The 15,630-nt window shown below is 41.9% G+C and overlaps 1 protein-coding gene across 1 annotated transcript in view; it reads right to left on the reverse strand.

Annotated features, from left to right (window-relative positions):
• The window catches only part of PRKCH (protein kinase C eta), a 239,244-nt gene extending 223,859 nt beyond the window's left edge, over positions 1-15,385 (reverse strand). Inside the window, exon 1 of the mRNA XM_060098069.1 lies at positions 14,968-15,385. Coding sequence (XP_059954052.1) covers positions 14,968-15,330 — 363 coding nt within the window. The 5' untranslated portion in view covers positions 15,331-15,385. The remainder of the gene's footprint in view (positions 1-14,967) is intronic.
• Between the last annotated feature and the right edge of the window lie 245 nt (positions 15,386-15,630).

Genomic DNA, 15,630 nt, shown 5'->3' on the forward strand with positions numbered 1-15,630 from the left:
GCACTGCTAATTATGGTAGTTGTCCAATAAATATTCCTCAAAGCTGGTATTTGTGTGCTAAGACTCTGTCACTGTAGATTCTGCATCTTAATATGCAGAATCTTAATATGCATCTTATATGGCTTAGGCAAATGCTAATGTGTCTTTTTACATTGAACACAGACTGAATGGATATTGAAGGGACAGTCAGAAATTCCGGAGATCAGGGAGATGCCAAAATAGGCATGATCCAAAATTATTCAAAATAGACAAAATTATCCAGAATTAATTCACAAAATTATAGTCAATAAGGTAAATGAGCTTTCAGTAGTCAACAAGAATCAAATGTATCCACTTATTCGTAATTTTTGAGGTTTTATTTCCTTTATCATTACTGGCACCATTGTTATTAATTCTCATCCATACACTTATACTGATAGTTTCCTAAAAAAAAATAAAATAAAAACACCTGGGACCCTATCAATTATATCACTGCAGTACAATTATCCTATCCCTCTAAGTATTAAAATTTTCCATTAATACTTATGACTCCATAGAAAATAAATACATCATTCAAAAATTCAAGAATCCTGAATAAACTTTAGTGTCTTTGTTCCCTTTCCCCTACTCTTTTTTGTTTTTGGAAAATATGGCACTGAAAGAGGTGGAGAGCAGGCAGACACTATTCCCAGGAAATGTTCACATCGTCACCTTCATTGTCTAAAGTGTAACCATCTGAATGTCTTTCCTTGGCCAATATTATTTTCAGAAGACCCTTGTCAAAATATCAATTTCCTTGGGAGATTAAAAGCAGCCAAAGCTACCATTTCTTGAGGGCCTATTTTGTGCTGGGCATGTTTAATGTATTAAATCTAATCTTCACACCAATCCTAAGAGTGATCTAACTTTAGCACCATTTTCCAGAAGGGACAATAGAGCTGAAGGGACTGATTCATTGTGGCAGAGCTGGGGTTAACATAGTGCACTTGCTAATATGAAGTCTATCCTCTTTCTAATACCTTCTGCCTGTTCCTCCACATGTCAAGCCTGTTGCCACCTTTGGGGCTTTGCCTTAGCTGTCCCCTCTGCCTGGGATGCTCTCTCTAACCTTCACATGGCTGGTTGCTTCTTGCCACTTGGGTCTCAGCCAAAATGTCACCTTCTCTTGAGTCCTCTAGCCATTCTAGGTAAAGCAGTCACCTTGTCACACTCCATCACATCACCCTGTTTTAATTCTCCACTGAGCACCTAACCACGATTTCTTATTTTTGTGTGTTTTGTTTGCTAGCTTATTATCTGTCTGTTCATGAGAGGGTAGAAGCCCCGTGAGAGCCGAAATTCTGGATGTTGTGTTCTCTGCCCCATCTGTAACACCTAGGACGGAGGCGGGCACACAGCAGGTGCTCAATAAAGATCTATGAATGACTGAATGGCTTTCCTGCTGCCTCCATCACACACTAACGTGGCATCAGGAAAGAATCTTGAAGTCCAGAGAGCTAAATTCAAGTTTCACCTTCAACTAGCTAGAGGGCTGCGCTCTGGGTGCCCTCCATTCAGCTCAATCTCTACCACCATCAGGTTGTTTTCCAAGGTCTCAGCAAGGTGAGCTGGAACTCAGGACAGAATCAGAAAATCTTGTTGGGTCAGAGGGACCCAGGACATAGGAGACCAGGGGTCACAGGGCAAGAGGAACAGGCAAGCATCACTGCTTTCATCATTTTGTCTTGGACTGACACAGTGGTTCACCGTAAGGCCCAGTACAGCTCAAGAAGAGGGTAAATGTTTTAAGTATACAGATAAATCCTATCTCTTTTTACAGGGGAAAAGTTTATATTAACAAAAGACACCAAGCCAAGGTCACTCAAACTGTCCTAGTTTTTTTTTTTTTTAACTTTTCATCTATTGCAAACCTCAAAGAAACCCCTTCAACAGTAGAGACTTTTGAAAATACCTATATAACACAACCAAATAGGTCCTAAAATGGGTCATTATCTAGTAGATTTCACCAGGAGCCAGAAGTGAGAACACACTTTACATCTTTTTTCTCTAAAATTTACAGCTTCTCTTTTCTACTAGTTAACTGTCTCCTATAATTAGTTGAAGTGAAAATGTCCTCTAATTGCAGGGGAAAATATCAGTACAATGCCCTAGGAATTAGGAATTAATAAAAACCTTATCTTTGACACTTTTAATTGGAATTTCTTAACCTGAGGCCGTGTGTCCACAGTCAGGCCTCAGGGGACCACTAACCTGATGACACTTTTCCCAGCATGCTGGCAATATGCACATACGTGCATTTTTCTAGAAACAGGGTCCATAGCTTTTAACATCACTAAAAGGGTCCAGGATACAAAAACAGTTTCAGAAGCACTGCTTCTGCTAAAAATTTGTTCTGAACTCTTCTGTACTATGATGGAACAAGAGTAATTTTAAAAAAAGCACTTAAGAGGTCCACAGCTCACAAATTAACAAATGCATTTTGTTTAGGAAATTCTGCTAATATGGCTTTTGTGTACTCTTTCAAAAATAATTTCAGAGCCTAGAACAAATCTGAGTATCAGCAGAACAATGTCCAGAAGACATTTCAGAAGGGAGCAGAATTTGCATTGTCCAATGGAACAATGACCAGAACCACATAACTCTGATACTGGAAGGGGCCACAGAGCACTGGCTGCCCAGACGCCAGCATCACACATCACAGGCAAGAACACCAAAGCCCAGTGTGAGGACAGAGGCACATCAAATGTAAGTGCTACGAGAGAGATGCAGAAATAGCGGCAAGCAAGTACAAGAGATATACATGACTTGCAAATAAAAATTCACCTTTGTGGTTTTGGTTTAAGCACTTGGGAGAACAGGCACTAGGTCTAGAGTACGCTCACACTGGCCCCATGTGACTTATTTCATTAAAGTAATTACAAGGAGCTTGTGTTGGCCATGGTTCTATCCTATAGCAAATTTCTTAATTTTTTTTTTTTACCGCAGCACAAACTAAACACTTTTGGTTTACCTTTTAAGCGTTTCTCTCCCTGTAAGGCCAAAATTGTGCAAGGGTGAAACTTATGCAAAAATCAAGGGAACGGGGCCTCCCTGGTGGCGCAGTGGTTGAGAGTCCGCCTGCCGATGCAGGGGATACGGGTTCGTGCCCCGGTCTGGGAGGATCCCATATGCCGCGGAGCGGCTGGGCCCGTGAGCCATGGCCGCTGGGCCTGCGCATCCGGAGCCTGTGCTCCGCAACGGGAGAGGCCACAACAGTGAGAGGCCCGCATACCGCAAAAAGAAAAAAAAAAAAAAAAAAAAATCAAGGGAACGTTCCAGAAGCCAACACATAATAAAAGCACAGTTAAGTCTTTCTACTAAAACATCCTATGTGCTCTGACAATCACTGCTCTAATTTACAGGTGCTACAGAAACACACTAATGTAATTCTTGATAAATCTCTCTGTATAGTACCACAATTCTCAACAAAAATTTCCCATCTCATAAAATTCTTCAGTATAGCACTTAAACACTACAATAGCCAATACCCTTGGGCCCATTCCTCCATCTAATTAAAATGTCTGTCCTACAAGTGATTTATAGTATTTGTCATCACCTAGGGTAGATAGATAGACTGGTGGCTACAGACATTTCATGACAACAAAGCATTAATTATCATGCTAGTGAGAATGGCTTCTAGCAAAAGCTCAAATGGTGGGATTCTCAGTCACTCTCTGATGCGAGAAAACAGGGACATAACTTACTATCCCATAGAACAAGGAGCCCATTAGTGTAAATCAAGAAATATAGGCTTCCCTGGTGGCGCAGTGGTTAAGAATCCGCCTGCCAATGCAGGGGACACGGGTTCCAGCCCTGGTCCAGGAGAATCCCACATGCCACGGAGCAACTAAGCCCGTGCACCACAACTACTGAGGCTGCGCTCTAGAGCCCACGAGCCACAACTACTGAAGCCCACGTGCCTAGAGCCCGTGCTCCACAACAAGAGAAGCCACCGCAATGAGAAGCCCACGCACCCCAACGAAGAGTAGCCCCTGCTCGCCACAACTAGAGAAAGCCCGTGCGCAGCAATGAAGACCCAACGCAGCCAAAAATAAATAAATGAATAAATTAAAACAAAAAAAGAAATACAACTGCATGGCTTGAAATGAGGACCCACTGTAATTCCTTAAGGCTGATTCTAAGCCAAGGAAATAACATCAACATCACTACCAATGCTGAAAGTCATTTAGACACGAGTTAAATCCTCTCCAAGCCTGAGCAATTTAGATTTGGACCAACTGAATTCTTAGGAGTTACTAACTTTGAGAAGATATAAGTCATTTTGACTGCTTAAAACCAAACCAGTTACTCCTAAAGCAAAGAACTGATGTAACTGCCTAACATATGGAGGCAGAAGCTTTAGAGATGGAAGGGTCCTTAGAGAGATTCTAGTGCAGGCCCCTCCTGATAGAAACTAGGGAGCTGAGACCCTGATACACAGAGGCTTGCCTGCAGTCACAGCTGACAGATGGCAAAGCCACACCTTGAACCCAGCTCTCCTGACTCTCACAGAACAGTACCTATATATTGCTGGAAGCTGTACAATGAAACACAAAGAGTTTCTTTAATTGGGTAGTTAATACCATACTAATTTACAGTTAAAGTTAACTTCCCATATATTTACTAATAAGCAAGCTTCCACTAAAATTTTAGGACACAAATATATATATATATATGTAAATAAATATCTAACTTAATGTATTTACAAATTAATAAATTAATACATATCTAAATAAATTGAAATAAGTACATCTTCATATCTATGTAGATGGGAAGTGTGTCTTGTCTGTCACACATCACATGAGCTAAGGCAACAGTAAAGCTTTGGCTGGAGCTCTGGTTTCCACATTCTGAAAACAAAGGACTGAGCTATAGTAGGTTCAAAAACTCAAAAACTTCCCAGGACCAAGCAGGTAATGAGTCAAGGGGACTAAGTATTAGGGGGTGGTGGGGTCTGCAGCAAACTAGAGCACCACAGAACTAAATGCCTTCCAACTGAATGTGAAAAACATCACTGCCAGGGCTTCCCTGGTGGCGCAGTGGTTGAGAGTCCGCCTACCAATGCAGGGGACACCAGTTCGTGCCCCGGTCCGGGAAGATCCCATATGCCGGGCTTCCCTGGTGGCGTGGTGGTTGAGAGTCCGCCTGCCGGTGCAGGGGACGCGGGTTCGTGCCCCGGTCCGGGAGGATCCCACGTGCCGCAGAGCTGCTGGGCCTGTGAGCCATGGCCGTTGGGCCTGCTTTTCCGGAGCCTGTGCTCCCCAGCGGGAGAGGCCACAACAGTGAGAGGCCCGTGTACCGCAAAAAACAAACAAACAAACAAACATCACTGCCAAATGAATACATCTGTAGTCTGTCCATGGGCCTAAGAGCTTTGTGCTGCTGTTCTGAACTAGACTCTCCTGCTTCAATATCAGTGATTCTTTTCTGATCTGTACAAAGTTTGGGGTATTTGATGGTTCAAAAAGGGTGTTACTGTTTTCTGTCTTGGGGAGTTAAATGTTCTTTTGGGTCATCTGTTCATAGATATTGAAACTTAGTTCCCTCCAAACTTTCGGACGATGGAAAGATTTCTGTGGGTCAGGAACGTTTACCTTTCAAAAGGGATCTGTGATGTCTCTCTGAGAAAGCATTAGGTCAGACGTTCCTTATCTTCTTTTGAGGGATGATTTTTCATGGTCCTTTAACTGAATCAGGCCTGTGGCCATGCTATCTATGCTGGAGCCTTAAAAATCAACTGCTTTTCCTCCAGGAAAATGTTTCTGGTCTCCCCAAAGCAGGCACTCACCAGCATCTTAGTCCTTACTTCTGTCATTTCCTGGTTATTGTCCCCCCTACCTCCCCAATCTCTCTCCCCCTTGGAACTACGAGGCCTGTGAAGAAAAGGGCCATGTCTGTCTTGCCCACTTGCCTCTCCAGGGTAGAGCACAGTGCCTGGTACATAGGACATGCTCAGTGGTGCATGAAAGCTCACCTAGGGCTTGGCATCTCATAGAGAAACATGTAATAGTCTGTTAGAGTAGCTACCCCAGGGGCAGAGGGGATGAATCTCAATCACCCACACTTTTAAACCCTGAACTCCTCTGACCAATATCATACACTTCCATGAGAGCCCAATCCATTCCATGAGAGCCCAATCCATTCATATATCCATCCCTTCAGGATAGAGGGGGAGTGGGCAGTGGAGATCTTAGGATGCTGAGGGAACACGAAGGAGGAGGAGGAGGACCAAAGCCAGACTTGGAATGTCAGGGAAAGTTTCCTGGGTAAAGTGAGGTCTATGGTGAGGCCTGAAGCACAGGTAGGAATTAGCATGGTCACTCCTGAGGAACTGAAAGCTGCTCATTGTGGCTAGAGCATGGAGTGTGGGATGGGGTGAGGTAAGCAATAAGGCTGCAGAGGAAATCGGGGTCCAGATCATGCAGAACATTCTATAGCATTTTGAAGAGTTGTGTTTTATCTAAGGGCAGTGGGGAACCACTGAAGGGTCTTAAGTAAAGGAATGACTATCAGCTCGGCAACGGAGAAAGATCATTTTGGATACAGCAATGATGAAAGTGGAAAGAAAGTGGTCAGGAACTGACTTTCAGGCCTCATTTTTATCATATTCTAATAAAATGGAGCAAGCAGCCAACATAAATGGAGTACCAGATCTAGCCAATTGTTTTACAAAATAGAAGAAAGACTACAGAAAATCCAAGGCACTTCTCTGATTCTACATACATGCTACCCATCTCATTAAAAAGTACTGCACTTTTACTATCACAACTAGTCATCATTCTAAACATTTGCTAGATACCAAAACTGTACTAAGAGTTATGTAAGATAAAATGATTCCCTCTGCCCACCAACCTCATTAGCTCTCCAGGGTTGAAGCACAACCGAATTTAACATGTCGGTCTCACAAACTACCAGTGAACAAAGTTACACCATATTAACAGGTTTAAAAATCATAGTCTTTTAAAATAAGCAAAAGCAAAGAATTCTCCAAACAGTTTTCCATCCATTATCATATTCAAAGGACACAAGAATCTGGTCCAGTCTTTCAAGTGCAAGTTGGTATGTAATTAATTGATTTTTTACAAGGAACACTGTGATCATTGTAATAACTGGTCACTCCCGAATTACTTTCATTTTGTTTTTAGAAAGATGAATAGGGACTTCCCTGGTGGAGCAGTGGTTAAGAATCCGCCTGCCAGTGCAGGGAACACGGGTTCGAGCCCTGGTCCGGGAAGATCCCACATGCCACGGAGCAACTAAGCCCATGCGCCACAACTACTGAGCCTGTGCTCTAGAACCCACGAGCCACAACTACTGAGCCCACTTGCCACAACTACTGAAGCCCACACACCTAGAGCCTGTGCTCCACAACAAAAGAAGCCACGGCAATGAGAAGCCTGCGCACAAAGAGTAGCCCCCGCTCGCCATAAGTAGAGAAAGCCCATAGGTAGCAACGAAGACCCAGTGCAGCCAAAAATAAATAAATTAAATAAATTTTTTTAAAAAGATGAATAAAATGTTTAAGTCAAGATCCTTCCAAAGTGCTTATACTTTACTTGCTCCAAAATCACATTTCAACAGAGATTTAGTGCCTACTATATACCAGACACTGCTCAAGATGCTGGACTTAGAACAGTAAATAAGAGAGATGGGGTCCCTGCTCTCAAGGTGTTTATACCCTAAAGGAGGAAGGTAAAATAAGAAAATAAATTAACAAAATGATCTCAGAGAGGGATGAGTGCAATGAAGGGTGACAGATAATAATGTGGTCTGGAAGGTGTTCTCTGAGGGGGGAACATCTGAGTCACAACTTAACCATGATGAGAAACAGCCAGCCCCACTGCAGCAGAATTCTTACCACAAAACTGAAGACACAATATACCCAACACAATTCACATACACTGGGATAAACCTCCCTAGAGATGCTAAAATATGTTTCTTCCCTAAACGCTCCTCACCAAATTGGCTCCGAAAAAAATGATTGTGAGAACGAATAACTGTACCACAAAGTACAAAAGAGAATGAACCGCTAGATAATGAATCTAGAAGATTCAATCTGATGCTATAAATTCATGTACCTGGATCCAGGAATCAAGGGCAAAGATAATCAACGATTGCCAAGTGGTAACCTGGCTGCTTCCCTTGACAAGACTACTAAACAGGTAACCAAGACTACTTAATAGGTAACCTCACTGAGTTGGAGAGAAAGCAGCCCTCCAGTGTTGCAGGGAACAGAATGTCTTCAGGAGGGTTGAACCAGGAAAACAGCCTGGGATACTGCCAAGCAGGTCCTTCCTTCCTGAGGGGATGCCAAGGCCTTTCCATGACGCAGCCTCCAGCCCCTCCTGCCTCCTGCCATGTCCCTATGCTCTGCACTAAGTATGAAGTGCTGGTCCCCATTTGGAAAGTCAGCCAATACAGAGCAAATCTGTGAAAGGAGAAGATAAGGTTTTAACTTAGACAAACTTTCGGGTTTTAGAAGTTCAAGAAATTATGCAAAATAAACCGGTTCTAGAAGAAACAGAAAAAAAGCTGACAGTGATCATTTAGAAAATGAGACTGTGTCCAAAAGTCAGAAACTGTATTTAATGAGTTTGGTGTTTTTTAATGCTCCTACTCTGATAATATTTTTTGCACTAAAGAGGCAACGTAGTTTTCAAGAGTCAGCCTTGGCTCAAATCTAATTCAGGCACTTATTTACCTAACATCTTCTTTGGTAAAATAAGGCTAATAAATCCTCAACGTTTTTTCTCTACAGCTTTATTGAGTATAACTGTCACGCAACAACGTGCACACACTTAACGGTGAACTATCTGATGTGCTTAGACGTAAGTAGATAACTGTGAAACCATCAGCACAATCAAAATAATGAATATATTCACCTCGCTCAGAAGTTTCCTTGTGCCTCCTCTGTAATCCATCCCTCCATCACCTTCATTCTCCCATTCCCAGGCAACCACTGATCTGCTTCCTGTCACTACAGACTAGTTTACATTTTCCATAATTTTGCGTAAATGAAATCATATAGTATGTACTCTTTTGTGTCTGGCTTCTTTCAGTATGTAAATTACATATTTTAAGATTCATCCATACTGTTACGTGTATCAATAGTTCATCACTTTTTATTACTGGGTAGTATTCCATTGTATAGATACACAATTTGTTTAAATATTCACCTGTTGGGGCCTTCCCTGGTGGCGCAGTGGTTAAGAATCCACCTGCCAATGCAGGAAACATGGGTTAGACCCCTGGTCCGGGAAGATCCCACATGCCGCGGAGCAACAAAGCCCGTGTGCCACAACTACTGAGCCTGTGCTCTAGAGCCCCTGAGCCACAACTACTGAAGCCCGCGTGCCTAGAGCCTGTGCCCCACAACAAGAGAAGCTACCTCAATGAGAAGCAAGTGCACCTCAACGAAGAGTAGCCCCTGCTCGCCTCAACTAGAGAAAGCCCGCACATACCAACGAAGACCCAACGCAGGCAAAAATAAATAAATTAAATAAATAAATTTAAGTATTCACCTGTTGACTGACATTTTCCAGTTTGGGGGCTATTACAAATAAAGCAGCTGTGAATATTCACGTACAAGTCTCTGTATAAATGGTTTCATTTCTCTTGGTAAGTACTTAAGAGTAGCTAGGTCCCATGGTAAGTATATGTCTAACACTTTAAGAAACTGTTAAAGTGTTTTCTAATGTGACTATTGTTTTATATCCTGCACAGTAGTATATGAGAGTTCCAGTTGCTCCACTTCCTCACCAACTCTTGGTATGATCAGTCTCTTTAATTTTAGCCTTTCCCATGGGTTTTGGTTTTAATTTACTTTTCCTTGACTACTCTTTTAATGTGCTATTTTCCATGAAGGGTGCCTATTCAAATCTTTGTCCCATTTTTAAATTGAATATTTTTCTCATTGCATTTTAAGAGTTTTTATATATTCCCGTTAAAAGTCCCTTGTCTGATTTTCATGTTGCAAATAATTTCTCCCAGTCAGTGGCTTGTGTTTTCTTTTTCTTAAGTGTCTTCTGAAAAGCAATAGTTAATTTTAATAGTCTGATTTGATTTTTTTATAGTACTTGCTTTTTTGTCTAAAAAATGTCTAAAAAATGCTTGCTGAACCCAAGGGCACTAAGATCTTTCTTCTATGTTTTCTTATAAAAATTTTACAGCTAAAATCCTTTTTTTAGGTCCATGATCCATTCTGAGGTAATTTTTGTGTATGATATGAGGTAAAGGTCAATGCTCAAGTTTCTGCACATAGCTATTCAATTGTTCACGCACTCTTGTTGAAAAAAATTATCATTTCCCCATTGAATTGCCTTGACATCTTTGTCAAAAAAGAAAGTCAATTGATCATATATGTGTGAATCTATTTCTAGACTCTCTTCTACTCCGCTACTTCTACTCTATATGACTCTCTTTACTCCGATACCACATTATCTTAATTATGGTAATGTTATAGTTATCTTGAAATCAGATAGTTTAAGTCCTCCAACTCATCCTTTTTCAAAATTATTCTTAGATGAGTCTGGGTCCTTCACATGTTCATACAAACTTTAGAATCAGTCTGTTAATTTCTACAACAAAGCTTGATGGTATTTTAACTAGGATTGCATTAAATCTATTGAACAAGTTGGGAAGAATTGTTAAGAATTGAGGTCTTAACAATATTGAATCTTCCCATTTATGAACACAGTATCTCTTTCCATTTATTTAGATCTTTAACTTATTTCAGTGATGGTTTGTCATTTTCAGTGAACAAGCCTTGCATGTTTTATCAGATTTATCCAATTTCATATTTTGATGCTCTTTTAAATGGTACTTTTCTATTCCAGTTTTCGATTGTCCACTGATAATATATAGAAACAACTGATTTTTGTAGATTGGTTTGGATCCTGCAACCTAGCTAAACCTAGCTTGTTGGTTCTAGAAGCCCTTTTGTAGGTGTCTTAGAATTTTCTACAGACAGTTTTACTTCTTCCTTTGCCTGTACTTTATTTGTTTAATTGCCTATTGCACTGACTGGGACCTCCAATACACTGTTGAACAGAAGTGGTAAGAGTAGCTATCCTTGTCACTCCTGGTCTTAGGGGAATATCATTATGTTTTTCACCATTAACATGTTACCTGTAGGTTTTTCACAGTTGTCCTTCATCATGTTGAAAAAGTTCTCTTCTATTACTAATTTGTTGAGAGTTTTTATCATGAATGGGTATGGAATTTTATCAAACACTCTTTATCTATTGAGATGATCATATGAATCTCCTTTTTTATTCTGTTAATGTGAAGAGTTGCACTCATTGATTATAAATGTTTAATCAACCTTGTAGTCCTGGTTATAACCCCATTTGATCATTTGCTATATTGCTGGGTTTGATTTGCTAAAATTTAAGATTTTTTTATATCTGTATTCACAAGGGGCACTGGTCTGTAGTTTTATTTATTTGTAATGTTTTCATCAAGTTTTGGTATAAAGGTAATGCTGGCCTCGTGAAATGAGCCGGGATGTGTTTCCTTCTCTTCTGTTTCCTGAAATAGTTTGTGTAGGTGGCAATATTTCTTCCTTAAATGTATGATAGAACTCACCAGTAAAGCCTTCTGGGACCTTGAATTTGCATTGTGGAAGGTTTTTAACTACAAACTCAATTGCCTTAATAGACATAATGCTATTCAAGTTATTTGAATGAGTTTGGGTCATATGTATCTTTCAAAGAATTTGTTCATTTCAGCTAATTGTGGAATTTCCTGGTATAAAGTTATTCATAATATTTTTTTAAATGTCCATAGGATCTATAGTGATGTTCTCTCATTCCTAACATTGGTAATTTGTGTCTTTTTTATTCTTGATCGTTTGAGGTTTATCAATTTTATTATTTTTTTCCCCCAAAGAGCAAGCTTTTTGTTTCATTGATTTTTCTCTGCTGTTTCTATTTTCTGCTTCAACTAACCTCTGCTACCTTTACATTTCCTTCTTTTTGCTTACTTAGGATTCAATTTGCTCTTCTTTTCTAGTTTCAGGTGGAAACTCAGGTCTTTGAGATCTTTTCTAATTTAAGTGTTTACTGCTGTGAATTTCCATTTAAGAATTTCTTTAGTTGTTACATTATATCCCACTACCTCCTTGGATATAATGTAAATTAAATGAAATAGTATAGTTAGGAAAGAAATAGTTGATTGCCTACTCCATGGCAGGCACTGTGCTTGATACTAGGAATATACTGCACGGAAGAGATCTAACCCTTTCTCTCTCTCATCAAGCTTAGAAGGTAATACAGACGAAATTGGTACAAAATCAATGCCAATGATTATCTTCTTAATACTCAGAAAGCATGTTAAGCAAAAAAAGCATAACAACTTTGTTTTAGTCTAATAATAAAGGTGTCTTCTGTTTTTTTCTCTTCTCATGATCTAGCAAAAACTAAGCTGCTAGATTTTTTTAGAGTTTAGCAATTTGTAATTTCAATTGCAACAAATAAATTTATTGTGGAGTAAATTACTCCATTTGTAACTTTCTGAATAAACTACACATTTCAATTTAATATGCTAAAGATAAATAAGTACTTCTGTAATTCTAAATTTCAAAACCACATTTAGACCTATAAAGGATCATTTAGAAAACAAGCATTCCATATATTTCCAAATATTTTCTTAAAATTATTTTCTTAACAAAAAATTTTAAAAGAAAGGAAACACACTACCCATTCTACCCTATCATCACAGTTTCAAAATACCCAGAACTTTAAAAAACTGCCTCCTAATTGAATATGAGTGTCTGACAAATCACCAGTTTCAAGGTCATTTAAAGGCTGAACTATCCAACCAAATACTCATATTTTCTGGAACACCACATTAAACATCTAAATATAATTAATTCAGACAATTATAGATATAGAAATTTAATTTACATTTAAATCTATTCAGCCAGTGGGACGATAGGCAGCTCTAAATACCCCCACCTTGTCAGGTAACCTGAATCTTCCTACACTTAAGCTTCTTCCAGTCCTTATCTTGTGGTCTTCATTTAGGCTACAGGTTCTCAAACTTCACTGCACATTGGAATCACGTGGAGAGCTGAAAAGTACTGATGCTGGGGTCCACAGCCATAGATTCCTGTCTAGAGTCTTTAAAAGTGGGGATTTTGAAAAGCTCCCCAGGTGATTCAAATGTGCAGACTAGGGGTAAAATGAATCAGCCTAGGATCTCTTTGGGAAAACAGGCTTCTAATGGCCATTGGTCAGTCTGCACCACCATATTCCAGAACCTAGTTCTTTTAGAGCTTTGCCCAACCTAACTCCTAATCAGACACTAATTTAATAATTCCATGCAGATTCCTAGACTCACCTCTATTTCCTGTCCAGAAAGTCACAGGATAAAAAGTCAATCTCTATTTTGGCCATTCCTCTCCAGTCCACTTCTAAATTCCACAAAGTAAATTCAGCTGAAGGGAAAGTAACTCAATATAATTTGATGATATGGTTAAACAATCATTATGGTTTTTTCTCCTATTTAAGAGACTACTCCACAAGCTAGCTGTAAGTTTACAAAGTATATGATAAAATAATCAATTCCTCGGGCCTCCCTGGTGGCGCAGTGGTTAAGAGTCCGCCTGCCAATGCAGGGGATACGGGTTCGTGCCCCGGTCTGGGAGGATCCCATATGCCGCGGGCCCGTGAGCCATGGCCGCTGGGCCTGCGCATCCGGAGCCTGTGCTCCGCAACGGGAGAGGCCACAACAGTGAGAGGCCCACATACCGCAAAAAGAAAAAAAATAAATTAAAAAAAAATAATCAATTCCTCAAAGTGTAAAATAAATACCTAAATGAGTCTTCCTTATTATCCATCTGATTCCCCCACTTGTTAATTTCAAACAGGTTTTCAATACTGAGTCACCATTCTGGGCTCAAAACTGACATTCTCCAGAATTTAAATCATTAAACTCTCGAGACTCTTCAAAGGGCTTACTCCATTTTGCCAGGCCAGACCACTTCATTATAATTATCATTTCATCACATAAGAGTGGGAAGGATAACACCTGCATCACAAAAACAGTATGAAGATTAAGAAGCAAAAGCATTTTAGCGCTGTGTAGAATGCTCTAGATATTTTAATTTATTTGCAGCAGAAATTTTGCCTCATGGGAACTATGTGAAAAGCACAGGCAAGTAGGAAGTTGCGGGTTAACTACTTGTCAATATGCAGAAGCACCAGCAGGTGAGGCGAGGGGAGGGGGGCGGTTCACAAACTGCCGAAGAGCCCTCTAAACTCTCAGTACCAATAACAACAGAAACACATAGTGCAGGACTCACACCTCTCAGGCTGAAACTGAACTGAAGTTACAAACACACGTTAACCTCATCTCCTTGGAAAACTGCTAAACAAAACTTGGCCAGCTGAAGACCCAGGCACTCCAATCCCTGCCAATGTAGGCTATGTACCTCTGGGATGTAATGGATGTGCATGCTGAAACACGTGTGCACATCTGAGCTGCTGAACCAACACGTATCCATAAACATTATGAATAATACCTGCGAGAATGTATCGCTTTCTCCTAAAAAGCGCTTAAAGAACTTGACCCAAATCAAGTCACTTTCCTATCTGTCACACCTTCTTTGCCTTTCCTGCGTATTACCCTCAAGCTGAGAGTTGGGGCGCCTTACCCAAAGTGTGGGCGGAGGGGGGTGACCGCCCCTACCCCGACTTCCCGTTAGCCCAAGCTGCCATCCCGAAAGGGGACCGTGTCCAGGATGGCTTCCTAGAGACAAACCTGTGCCCTCGCGCACCACCAGCCACCAGTGCCGTGGCCACCTGGGCGAGAACCAAAGCGAGGACCGCAGTGGAGGGAATTGCCTGAGCTTGGGAAGATGGGAAAGCGGGCCCCGGGCAAGTTTTGTAAAATGAAGGGGGGAGAAGGTGCGGAGCGGACACAAAGGGGAGGGTTCAAGGTACTCACCCAGCCCTCGAAGGTGTCCGAGGCGCCGGCTGTGCGCAGCAGCTCCTGGAACTGCAGGGTGCAGTTGGCCACAAAGTGGTCGTAGCCCAGGGGCGTCTCGTGGAAGACAGCCAGCTCGAGGTGGCCACCGTCGGTGACGTTGGCGCAGAATTCCTCGTTGTACGTGGGTTTGTTGGTCTTCTGCTTGGTGCTCGTCTGGCCCACGCGTACCTGGTCCACGCTCACCGTCAGGTAGGGGTCCAGCAGCTGATAGCCCTTCTTGAAGAGCGAGTGGCGCAGGGACCAGCGGGTGGGCTGCAGCCCCACGGCCTCGCCAATGCGGACCCTCAAGTAGCCATTGAACTTCATGGTGCCGGACGACATGCCGGGGCCGCTGTCCCAGCTCAGGGACCGCGCGGTCTCGCAGCCGGAGAGCGGGGAGCCCTCGTTCAGGCCAGCCCTCGCGGCGGCCGCAGGAGTGGAAGCAGCTCCCGGGAAAAGCAGAGCGCAAGCCCCCCTCGACCAGCCATTCTGCGTCCCCCGCCGGACCTTCCCTCCCCTCCTTCCCTCCCTCTCTCCCTCCCTCGCGAGGTGGAAAGGAGGGGAGCCGGGCGCCAAGCCCTCAGAGGGCCGGGGTCGCCCGACCGTCCCTCTCGAGCCCGCGGCGCCTCCCGGGGGCTCGCG

This window comes from Mesoplodon densirostris, chromosome 4 (assembly GCF_025265405.1).
Source record: "Mesoplodon densirostris isolate mMesDen1 chromosome 4, mMesDen1 primary haplotype, whole genome shotgun sequence".
Lineage (NCBI taxonomy): Eukaryota > Metazoa > Chordata > Mammalia > Artiodactyla > Ziphiidae > Mesoplodon > Mesoplodon densirostris.